General features: G+C 34.9%; 1 protein-coding gene across 2 annotated transcripts in view; it reads right to left on the bottom strand.

Moving 5' to 3' along the window:
- The window catches only part of LOC121378920 (extracellular matrix organizing protein FRAS1-like), a 63,311-nt gene that overhangs the window by 49,623 nt on the left and 531 nt on the right, over positions 1 to 13,157 (bottom strand). For both annotated transcript variants that reach the window (XM_041507306.1, XM_041507307.1), the window contains exons 2-14: positions 12,563 to 12,741; positions 11,580 to 11,708; positions 9,876 to 10,131; positions 9,185 to 9,448; positions 8,389 to 8,598; positions 7,777 to 7,954; positions 7,209 to 7,371; positions 6,299 to 6,431; positions 5,517 to 5,704; positions 3,606 to 3,759; positions 2,210 to 2,292; positions 1,320 to 1,500; positions 687 to 875 (exon numbers count right to left, since the gene is read on the bottom strand). In XM_041507306.1, coding sequence (XP_041363240.1) covers positions 687 to 875; positions 1,320 to 1,500; positions 2,210 to 2,292; positions 3,606 to 3,759; positions 5,517 to 5,704; positions 6,299 to 6,431; positions 7,209 to 7,371; positions 7,777 to 7,954; positions 8,389 to 8,598; positions 9,185 to 9,448; positions 9,876 to 10,131; positions 11,580 to 11,708; positions 12,563 to 12,741 — 2,307 coding nt within the window. The remainder of the gene's footprint in view (positions 1 to 686; positions 876 to 1,319; positions 1,501 to 2,209; positions 2,293 to 3,605; positions 3,760 to 5,516; positions 5,705 to 6,298; positions 6,432 to 7,208; positions 7,372 to 7,776; positions 7,955 to 8,388; positions 8,599 to 9,184; positions 9,449 to 9,875; positions 10,132 to 11,579; positions 11,709 to 12,562; positions 12,742 to 13,157) is intronic.

Genomic DNA, 13,157 nt, shown 5'->3' with positions numbered 1-13,157 from the left:
TAATGTATGCAGTGATCTCTTACCTTTATTAATACATTTACGTTTGATCCATAATGTATGCAGTAATCTCTTACCTTTATTAATACATTTACGTTTGATCCATAATGTATGCAGTGATCTCTTACCTTTGTTAATACTTTTATGTTTAATCCCTAATGTATGCAGTAATCTCTTACCTTTATTAATACTGTTAAGTTTGATCCCTAGTGTATGCAGTAATCTCTTACCTTTATTAATACATTTACGTTTGATCCATAATGTATGCAGTGATCTCTTACCTTTATTAATACATTTACGTTTGATCCATAATGTATGCAGTAATCTCTTACCTTTATTAATACATTTACGTTTGATCCATAATGTATGCAGTGATCTCTTACCTTTGTTAATACTTTTATGTTTAATCCCTAATGTATGCAGTAATCTCTTACCTTTGTTAATACTGTTAAGTTTGATCCCTAATGTATGCAGTAATCTCTTACCTTTATTAATACATTTACGTTTGATCCATAATGTATGCAGTGATCTCTTACCTTTGTTAATACTTTTATGTTTAATCCCTAATGTATGCAGTAATCTCTTACCTTTATTAATACATTTACGTTTGATCCATAATGTATGCAGTAATCTCTTACCTTTATTAATACATTTATGTTTGATCCATAATGTATGCAGTGATCTCTTACCTTTGTTAATACTGTCCTGTGTGAATGCCTTTGCTTGGCTGTGAGCTGACAGCACATACTGAAGTTCCTTACTGTGGTACAGCAGATGGCCGGCAGTTGGGTCTTTACGCAGGGTGTAGATGATTGACGCATCGTCACTGTCAATATCGGTTGCTCGCAAGTCACTCGATTTAATGGGTGTTGTAGAACCTAAGAAATCATTGATAAAATTAATCCCAATTAAGAGGGAATGTCATAAATCAAAGTGATGTCTGTATAAATCATCAACACCTCTTTAAATATGCTGAACAAAGAAATAATATCACTCTGGACATAATGGGTCATAAAGCTTATCCCTTCAATGAATCTACTGGGTTGTTGTTTTTTCAATGAATGACACACAAAAGATCTCATTACTAATTAATATAATAAATGTACATTTTTAATATAGACCATTCTTTTGGAAGATATTAATGATATATATATTATTGGAGCCAATTTTAAAAGTCCAACTATTCATCTAACAGCATCTACGATTCAAAACCATTCAGGGAATAATGAACACACCCTTCCACTTGTTTAAGAATTATTGCTTTAGACTGAAGGTTAACTATCTCCTTTTTAGACAGGTTAGCATTAAAAATAAATCAATACCAGACTGAATTCTAAGTCCTCGGTTGATTGTCATTCTTGGAGTTTCATCATTGACGAGTCCCACGATCACATTGAGAGACTTGCTTTCATTGAAGTCTCCGTCACTGATGTACAGGTGAAAAACATCAGTCATCGCATCCCCATCATTGTGGTGGTAGAGAATCAGTTCGTTCAGAATGTCCTGACATAGAATACATAGAACAATACATCACATTGATAAATAAATCAATTCAAATAAGCTGTGACACAAAACTGATTAATGATTACACCCACATAGAGAAATCAGTAGTCAGTACATGTGTTTATATGATTGCTTGCAAATACCTTTCAGTTCATGCATGTATGAATAGAAAAAATTACTTTATATAGAAAACAGATACCAAAGTCTATGTGGAAATACTTATTAAATTACATTTTTATTAATGGTATCCACACTTCTACTCATTCATACAGACACTAATATGAGCTCAGTATAGTTTGTAAAGAGTAAATAATAAACATGTATAATGATTTGTATAGATCTAAAGTTAGAATTTGTTTTGTTCAATATCACTACAGCAGATTTTTTTCATCATCGGCTTTTGGATGTCAAACATTTGGTAATTTTTTACATATAGGAAGCCCACTAAATTTGTCCAGTAGTAGCAGGTATCTTTTATAATATATGTGTCATCCCACAGACAGGATAGCATATACCACAGCCTTTGATATATCAGTCATGGTGCACTGGCTGGAACAAGAAATAGCCTAATGAGCCCACCGATGGAGATTGATCCTAGACCGACCATGCATCAGGCTTTATCAATGGGCTACATCCCACCCCTTTGTATAGATCTTTTAACAAAACTTTTCTTTGTATAATTATACAGTTTGCCTGTGCTGTAACCAACCTGATAGGAGAAAGTAGAACCTTGCTTCAACGTCTCAGCCATGACTGCCTGATCTGCTGTAAACTCCTTCTTCTTCAGGTATCCTGAAAATATAATTAATACATACTGGGTTAAAAACTCTTTTATTAAACATCTGCAGGTTTTCTCATCAAAACTCAAAGATAGATAAAACTGATTGAAGACAGAACAAATATCCACATGCAGTAAATACTGGATAGTCAGTACAACACATAGGGATTATTATTAGTACACCAATATATTATGATTCGAAAGACACATAATATGCATTCAGGGAACATTTTATTTTTAAAATCTTGATTAGCGATATTTCTAGTAAATTAAAAATTGATTAGCAACTACTGTTTAATGTTTTAAAATTGTGTAGTAATCTCTGAAACTTGTGTAGCAAAACACAATGCGATACTGAACTAAAATGTTCCCTGGTATTGCGATACGCTCTGTACAGATACAATCAGTGATTCCCGTAAATGTCCATTATTAGTTAGAAATATTATTCTTATGGATATCGACCATAGTTTAGTGATCTATCATTATAATCACTGTCTAAATAAATCATGGAAGATGTTGATAAACATTTTTGCTAAGAGTAACCGACTAACATTATTGAAAAGATATTATTACACCGAGTTGACATACTGTATGTTTGAAAGTTTACATAAACCTCAGCCTGTATCATGGACTTTCTTTTGTTTGAAGCCTTCCTTAAAATAGTGTTCAAGATGTTGTAAATAATATGTTCTGATACATATTAACAATACAGGGAACCTATATCACAATATATCACAAGACGAAAATCTGCATAATATGGATCATACCCATCACTAATAACAAAAAGTTAAAGTTTGTTTTGTTTAATTACACCACTAGAGCACATTGATGTATAAATCATCGGCTATTGGAAGTAAAAAATTTGGTAATTTTGACATATAGTCTTAGAGATGAAACCCGCTACCTTTTCCCATTAGTAGCAAGGGATCTTTTATATACACCATCCTACAGACTGAACAGCACAATACCACAGAAATTGATATACCAGTTGTGGTGCACTGGCTGGAATGAGAAATAGCCCAATGGGCCCACCAACGGGGATCGATCCCAAACTGACCGCGCATCAAGCGAGCACTTTACCACTGGGCTACATCCTGCCCCCCCTAATAACAAACACATACGAATATTATAATGAACCAAGCATAAAATTTGATATTTATTTCAGTTTATTAATGACAAAGGGTATAGCCTATAGTGGCAGTTTCTTTCTCCTTTCTTTGGTATACAAACAGAATACCATGAGGGATAGGAGGATTTTTTATTATGATCTACATTCTGTTAAGTGAGCATAAGTGAAGATTATAAAGAATGAAGTTCATGAACTGACCTTGTGTTGGTGGTAGTGTGAGAGTGAAGAGCAGATCTGCTGGTTGAGTGTCAAGGTCAACGACATACATAGAGGCATTGGTGAGCAGAACGGACTTTCCCTCGGAAACAAACAGCTGCTCTGTGATCATGTGGGGAGGCTCATCATTAACAAGCTGCAAAACAGTACATCAGCCAACAAACTTCAACTAGACATCAGTCAACAAACTTCAACTAGACATCAGTCAACAAACTTCAACTAGACATCAGTCAACAAACTTCAACTAGACATCAGTCAACAATCTTCAACTAGACATCAGTCAACAATCTTCAACTAGAAATCAGTCAACAAACTTCAACTAGACATCAGTCAACAAACTTCAACTAGAAATCAGTCAACAATCTTCAACTAGACTTCAGTCAACAAACTTCAACTAGACTTCAGTCAACAAACTTCAACTAGAAATCAGTCAACAATCTTCAACTAGACTTCAGTCAACAATCTTCAACTAGACATCATTCAACAATCTTCAACTAGACTTAGGTCAACAATCTTCAACTAGACATCAGTCAATAATCTTCAACTAGACATCAGTCAACAATCTTCAACTAGACATCAGTCAACAAACTTCAACAAGACTTCAGTCAACAAACTTCAACTAGACATCAGTCAACAAAACTCAACTAGACATCAGTCAGTAAACTTCAACTATATATCAATCAGTAAACTTCAACTATACATCAACAAACTTCAACTATATATTAGTCTGAAAACTTCAACTATACATCGGTCAGAAAACCATTATCTTAACTCTGAACATGATCAAAATTCATATCTCATCACAAAGTAGTCAAACAGATATTCTGACACGGTCATTACACCTCATCTATATATTTAATATAGTAAAAAATGTCATCAATACATCATTCATTTAACTTCATTTATACATCAGTATAAAATTACTCTATGTGTCAGTAAACATCATTTATACATCAATCAGTAAGCATCTATTCTTCAGTCAGCAAACTTCATCTATACATCAGACATCAACTTTACATGTCTGTCAATAACCTTCAGCTATTTGTTGGTCAATAAATGACTTAAAAAATTTATGTTATTTTGACACGTCACTATTCTTTGTCTACATGTATGTAAGTAACATAAATAATATTTTTAAAATATCACATCCACATGACAGCATATGAGTGAGTGTATTTTTCTCATTCATTTGGTAAATAAACTATTATTTTACACGAATAGACAAAGATAGCTGAAAAAGTTACTTTTTTATTTGGTCATTTTATCATAAATATCATATTTGTAGTGTTTCTTTCATGTGTTAAATAAAATTTAATGCTACAAAATAACATAACAGCTTTTATAATTAAAGGTTTCAATAGAGTCTTTTTCTCTCATTCATTCAGTAAATAAACAATTATTTACATGAACAGACAAAAATGGCTGAACAAGTTACTTTAATTTTTATTTGACCATTTTATGATAAATATCATATTTGTAGTGTTTGTTTCGTGTGTTAAATAAAATGTATCATTACAAATTAACAGAATGGCTTTTATATTAAAGGTTTTAATAATAAAATATCAATTTAAAATGGTATCTAATGACATCACATTACCATCTTGCATTAATATGACATCATATGTTACCAATGACATCATGTTAAGTGCAAGTGTGTGATATTCCATGTGAGAGAGGAATTTCTGTCATAGCTTTCTTACATGGGCTAGCTCTGTCCTATATACCTAAGGATGAGAGAAAGAAATTTCTTTCATAGCTTTCTTTCATGGGATAGCTCTGTCCTATATACCTAAGGATGAGAGAAAGAAATTTCTTTCATAGCTTTCTTTCATGGGATAGTGTATCTCAAGATGAGAGAAACTGTTGGTCTAGTTGATATGAAGAAATGCTCACCACAATAGAAATGTTTAATCTCTGTGGTGGGGAATCGTTGGTGCCGTCTGAGACATGAAAGAGAACGTTGTCCCACGCTGGCTCCTTGTTGAGGTGATCCTTCTGGCTGTAGTAGATGTGACCGCTGAACAAATCGTTTAGGCTGAAGGACGTCACAGACCTCAGCTGTTCTCTTTCCGATCCAGATGCTGGAGAATAAAATCACTCTAAGACATTACAAATGTCACAGAAAATCTGGAAATTATGCTTGGAGGAGGAAAATGATGATTTAAGTATTAAACTAATACATCTGATACACCTCAACCCCTTATGAATTCAGGAGAGAACATATCATTGTCTTCGATGTACCAGACTTGGAGCACTGGATGGGATGGAGGAAAAAAACAAATCAGAGAGTGTGTTCATTAAGGGGGTTTGATCCTACGATCAAAGCACCTCAGATAAGCGCTCAACTGACAAAGCTAGATCCCACTCCCCAAAATAGACAAGTGTGTCAAACAAAGAATGCATATAAAAAATGAACATAGTTTGTTTATTCTGGCATCTTGTTAAACTTTCATTGTTAGTTTATCTGTCTGCTCGTTTGGTAGTTTATTCATTAGGCTGTTAATTCATTCATTTATCCATCCATTCATCTGTCCATCCAATTCATCCACCCGTCTGTCCGTCCATCCATCCATCCATCCATCCATTTATTCATCCATTAAGAGTGATCAGACAAAACAGGGCATTATTGTTATCATCTACAAGGTGAAAAGTGCCATATATGAAAAAGCTGTTACCAGGTTTCTTGTTGAGAATGACCCCAAAACTCGGTGGTGTGTCTATGTGGATGAAGAGTTTTCTGAGTGGGCTGTCGATGTCCAGCACCTGGATAGTACGTCTAGTGAGCTGCACCTCACCCCCTTCTTCAACCTGGCAACACACCATTGTTACTGTCACTCAAACACAGAATGTAGCACTAATAACACATGTACTGAAGAAAATATAAACATCATTAAATATTTCTATAAATAAACTCATTTACTAAGTTAAACTTAAACTAGCTTAGTATATGGGTCACATAAGGAAAGCAAAGGAATAATTTGTTTAATGACACCTCAACACATTTTAAACTAAGACTATTTGGTGTCTAACACAAAAATTATGGTTATATAGGAATTTGGTCGACAGAGAAAGAAAGGAAACCTGCTTCCACTACATAGGTTACTCATACCTCAGTGGTGGAAACTTCAACCCTGGGATTGTAAAACCTCATCTCAGGTTAAAATGTTCACTACCTTAAGTATACTTTTTCTATCCCACATGGCCATATAATATTATTCTGAATTGTTATATACTTACATCATGTGTTATTTACGATATAACATGGCAATAATACACATATGTTTGTTATTGATTTAAAGACATATGACTGGCTGCTATTAGGTGATGTTCTGTTTACCTCAGCCATACCATCCAATGAAATAAGCACAATCAAAACTGAATTCTCTATGACATACAAGTTAACCTGAAATTGAATGCTCTGTGACATACAAGTTAACCTGAAACTGAATGCTCTGTGACATACAAGTAAACCTGAAACTGACTGCTTTGTTATGCATAAGTTAACTGCATATCCAAGAGCTGTAAATAAGTTTTAATTGGAAAAATATGTTTTTTTGTTTTTTTAAATCCAGTTTTTGAGTATACCTTGATATCTGGACCAACTGCCACCACAGGTGACTGGTTATCATGCGGTGTGATGAATACAGACAGAACTTGGTTGGGAAGGAGATTTCTACTTGAGTCACTGACGTTGAAGTAAAGAAGCTCTGTGATCGGCTGACTTCCAATCTCCTCCTCAGCTTTAAAACTGGAAAAAAACACACACAAAAAATGATATTACTTTATGAACATATTTTACTTTCACAGCTTTACATCAACTTTAAAACTGGAAAAAAAACCCCACAAATACTGTAAATACTTTATTAATATACTTCACTTTCATAAGTACATCAGCTTTAAAACTGGAATTAAACCCACAAAAACTGTAAATACTTTATGAATATACTCTACTTTCACAAGTACATCAGCTTTAAAACTGAAAAACCCCCACAAAACAGTTAATACAGTGGGAGTTGACTCCCTGGCACGCTGTCTCATATGCTCTTATGGGTCAAACACATATTTAAAAATCTAACCAGATAATAGCAGATCAACATTATGTGAACTAATGAAGATATATAAAGAAAATATTAGTGTCCTCTGCACAGCCTACCTGACTCTGTCATTATTAATGTCATCCTGGCTGAATCCACCACCAACAGGAACAACTTTGTTCTTCAGCAGTAGTCTCCCCTGAACCGGTTTACTGGACAGAGTTATGACAATCCCCTCATCTAGTTCATCATCATCACCAAACTGTAGGATGTCAGTTGTTAGTGCAGTCAGTTCACCTTCAAAAGAAATGACAATTTGTTTTAAAACATACAATTTATCAACAAGATAAGTAAGTGAATACAAAGATAAGGAAGAAAGGAAGGAAGGAAATGTTTTATTTAATGACGCACTCAACACATTTTATTTATGGTTATATGGCGTCAGACATATGGTTAAGGACCACACAGATATTGAAGGAGGAAACCCGCTGTTGCCAATTCATGGGCTACTCTTTTTGATTGGCAGCAAGGGATCTTTTATATGCACCATCCCATAGACAGGATAGCACATACCACGGCCTTTGATGTACCAGTCGTGGTGCACTTGGCTGGAGTGAAAAATAGCCCAATGGGCCCACCGACGGGGATCGATCCCAAACCGACCGTGCATCAAGAGAGTGCTTTACCACTGAGTTACGTCCCACCCCTACAAAGATAAAGACGGTGTGTACCCTCTGTGACATTGAGGTGACACGAGGCAGACGGCAGCATGTACGGAGCGGACTTGTCAGTCTTCAGGATCCTCAACTTCACCGTGGTTACCACCTGGTGGTCACCGTCACTGACCAACACATAGAACTCGTCCACTAGCGGATGGTCAGATCCAGAATGGACGTACTGAAGTGTCGAGTCAGATAGCTCGTGCACATGGAAGATGTCACCTGCAAGAACAGAGGTGTACAAACACAGATTACTGCATGAGCACAAATAACAAGAGTAAGGGGTATACAATAATCCTTAAATGAGTTTCATAAAGTTTGTGTGCTATAACTGGTTTAAAAAAAAAAAAAAAAAATGAAATGTTAAGTATCACAGAATACAATAATTATATAATGAACATGAATAACATTCAATGAGATCAGTTAAGAAGATGCTGAAAAATCAGCATAATGTTAAACACATAGTAAATAGTTTATTACAAGAATAAAACCTAAATCAAACAACCATTAAATTAATTAGTTGATTAGTTGGTTTGTTCTTCATAAAGTCCAACATTAATGATATAAAAATTATTAATTCATTTCTTTCTAGGGTGATCATGTTCTTAACACATGTTCTTTAAAAATAATTATGAATACCTAAACACGAATGAATTAATGAATTAATGTTTAACGGCATCCTATCACAAAAATACACTGTGGCTACTGGGTGTCAAACAAAGGTGAGTATATGAATCGGATCACAGACAGATTAAATTACTGAAGTTACATGTTATTCAGTTACACTATTATAAGTAAAAACACTAACCACTCTGAGACACAACTTTATGTCCACCATCAACTTTTTCCAGATGACCTTGAGATGGTTCCTGTACGAGTGTTAAGGTCAAGGATTCAAGTGCTGAGTCCCCGTCAGATACCTGCAGGACCTGGCCCACGGGTGTGGATCCTCCCTGAGCAACAGTCAGCTCTGGGTTGGCAATACGGAACTGGGGAGACAGGTTATTGACGGGGATTATACGGATAGTGAACTTCTGTTCGGGAAGCCTCCTCTCCCGGCCGCCATCAGTCACTGAAACAAATTAACAAACACACCTACCATTACAAACTAGACACATGTGCTATCAAAACAGATCTATTAAATTTAGCTTAAAACAATTCTCTATCATAAATGATACAGAGTGGTTCTATCAATTAATTTTTAACTAGCATTTGTTACCAAGAAAATGTTAAAATATATTTATCACTAAACGAAAATACAGAAATTATACAAAAATGCCAACTTGAAAAATATGTATTTGTGGTCAAAGGTTTTTTAGTAACAGATTCTTTGAGGCAACACAATTATGAAGACAATTAAAAACTTTTGAAATAAATAAAATTCCTATTTAAACACGTATTTTGTGTTTAAACAAAAATGTACAGTGAAAGAAATCCACTAAAATCTTCCTGATCAAACTAATTATATTCTTTATTGTACATTTGCCTGTAACACTGACCAACAAAACTGAAGATGACATCCTTTTCCTGCATTCCAATATCTGTGTCTGGGGGTCGATATATGATCTTGTTGGAGTCTATGTCTGTTTGGGAAAAGCGTAGAACTGGCTGGAAAGGTAGATCCACATTTTCCACTGTTCCTTCTCCCTCCCCGAGAAGCGTGGTGATACGATAAATCAGGTCACCGGGACTGGTGTCCGAGTCTACATATGCAAGGTTTTCTGATGTGATAGGAACTATCTGGTTTTCCAGGACCTTCAAAGAAAAGGAATAAAATACATAGGATAGATGTTTTAACGACACACCAGCATGAAAAAATACATCAGCTATTGGGTGTCAAACTATGGTACACACAAACATTAAAAGAAAAGGGTGCATACAACTGTACCATGGTAATCATGTAATTTATTCATGTGTATATCCAAGTAGGGTTCAAGTACACTGTTTTGGGCAAGCCACTAAAGTGCCTGTACCCTTCTAGGGTGGGGTGTTACCTTGAAGAAAAAAGGTGTATTAAAAACTAGACTAACATAGATAATATTCCCCAACAAAAAACTAAGATCTACAATATTCAAAACTACACTAGTGTGTATTACTTATATAATCTTCCCCAGTTAGAAACATCAAGCCGACCACACTATTACACTGATGTTCCCTAACAGAAAATACATTCAGTACATTTGTCTATTGAAAACTTGATGTTGGAAGGTGTGCACACACCCAGCATGCCACACCCTTGTACTGACATCTGTAATACACAACAGCCATTGATACAGTATTAGTACAGGATTCAGGTATTACCAGGCAGTTATATCCTGCCAAGAACTAACTGAGACCAGCCTCAGTGGTGTCGTGGTTAAGCCATCGGACCAATCTAATTAAAATTATCTCCACTATTACATGTGGATCTAACAGCAGCCCGTTGGAGCTCATGTCCAGTTGACCTTTCATTCAACCAATCAAGACCTTAATTGCAAAATCATGCTAGTGATTTGAAAAGAATTTGAAAACATTCGGGATTATGCCAAGGGTATACGAAATAATTCGGGTGAATTATGAAGTATGTCGGAAACTAATTGCAATATAACATTTTAATAAAATTTGTTTCAAGACGAAAAAATAAACCGTGATGGTATAGCCATAAAATCTGTTTATACTAGTATCCAATCCAAAGTTTATTACTGCACTTTTCCCCCTGTTTTTTCTATGTTGAAATAGACCAACAAGTTCACCTATCGCATAAATAGTCTCGCCCAATATTTTTAGAATTTGTATGTTCCCGAATAACGCTATAAAAGGTGAAGTGTAATTGGTCGATATTTAAATTGTTATTTATAGATGAAATGTCACCTGGACATGGGAAAACATGCAATGCTGTTAGATCTACTGGTAGAGCTAATTTTAATCAGATTGGCCATCGGACATCAGGCACATAGTTACTGGGTTCCGGTTCCCACCCAGAGCAAGTTTTAACAACTCAATAGGTAGGTGTAAGACCACTACACCATCTTCTTTCTCACTAACACCTAACAACTAACCCACTGTCCTGGACAGACAACTCAGATAGCTGAGGTGTGTGTGCCCAGGACAGCGTATTTGAACCTTAATTGGATAGAAGCACGAAAATAAGTTGAAATGAAATGATTGTGGAAGACTATTTTGAACACTATACTAAATAAGGACAAGATAATGTTTGTGTTTACCGTCATTCCAAGCTCAACCCCCGGGGAAAGAGTGGGCTCGGACAGCTCCTCGACAATACTTTCATCCATGATAGTAATTTGGAACCTCTGTCCCTTCAGGATGTTGGGTGGCACCGATGTGTCTGCAACCTGTGGATACACAATCATTCACACATTTTGTCTGTCAATGTTTACCGTGCACAAAAAACATTTGTTAACAAGTTCTAGTACAACATTTCCATTTTTACACTATCTTGGAATAATGGCTCAAATTAGTTGGCAATTTTCAAACTGACAACATGAGCAAATGAATCAACAAAATTAACCAATCAAATAGGTTAACATAATAGAAATAAATAGCTATTAATTTAGGAAATAATGGGACAAAATTATTTAATGTGAATTAAATAATATTTTAGAACAATGTAGTTTTTTTAAGGTTTTGTTTTAAAGCTGGTTCAAACATACTAATAATAGACCATTTACCTCATGGATTTTCCCATATTCATGTTTATGTTAAGTGTATGAATATATTTTTACTGGATATATTATGTGGATATATGATTTGCGATTGTATGTTTCATGATAGGCTTGTCTACAATCCTAAACGTGATTTATACCTACACATTAATCCTGAATATAATCATTACAGTAACTGATTTTAAATTGAAAATAACTTTTATAGTTATTCTAATATTGTTTACCTTTTCACATCAATTAATAGCACTTTTCACATTATACCAGTTTCACTTGTTCTTGTAGTACTGTGTATGTGTGTTTTGTGTGTGGGTGCACATGTGAACACACATAACGAACACAGTGAAGAAAACCTTTGATGTTGTCTTCAGCTACTCTTTAGATTTCTATTCTTTATGGAGAGCACCCAGATATATTATATTTGAATATAAATAAATTAGCTTTAAAAAAGCCACTTTGGATTATCCTTTTCTTTCTTTCATTTTAGATTTATGAATTTTAAACAATCAAAGTTGAGATTGAACTACCTCAAATGTAAATATGTCTGATGTGGTTCCAGTTCGTAGATTTCTGTAGTAGATTCTCCCTTCATCAATATCTCTCTGCAGAAAGCGGTACATCTTGGCAGCCATCAGTCCATCACCAAGCTCCTGCCAACCTCGGCCAGCTCCTGTCGATGGGATGGGCACCACCATGATAACTTCTCCTGTAAAAACACAGCTGTTTAATAATACATGTATAGTGATTTCCCTAGAAATTAGGCAAGGCATGGTAGACCCAACACTTTTGGGGCATTTTCACCATTTTTGGGGCACTTGTTTTTCATTAAAAATACAATTTTTCTTAATTAAAATAAACATTAATGTAATTTATGTGTTTGCTTTAATAAATGAATGGCAAAAAATATAAAAGACATATTTTATTAATTAATAATACCTTTTTGGGTGTTTTATAAAGGCAATTTTAGAATTAATTACTTAAAAAGGTTTGTTTAATCTCAGGGCAGCATGGCGCTGATTGAGGCAAGATGGTGCTAGACTACTGAGGCATGGTGCTGCACCATGCTAAAACAAGCTAGGGAAAACACTACATGTACTAACAAAGTAAACCTACTATCTATAG

This window comes from Gigantopelta aegis, chromosome 8 (genome assembly GCF_016097555.1).
Source record: "Gigantopelta aegis isolate Gae_Host chromosome 8, Gae_host_genome, whole genome shotgun sequence".
NCBI classification, from domain to species: domain Eukaryota; kingdom Metazoa; phylum Mollusca; class Gastropoda; order Neomphalida; family Peltospiridae; genus Gigantopelta; species Gigantopelta aegis.
Note: the sequence above shows the minus strand (reverse complement) of the source record. Positions and strands in the feature narration are given on the sequence as shown.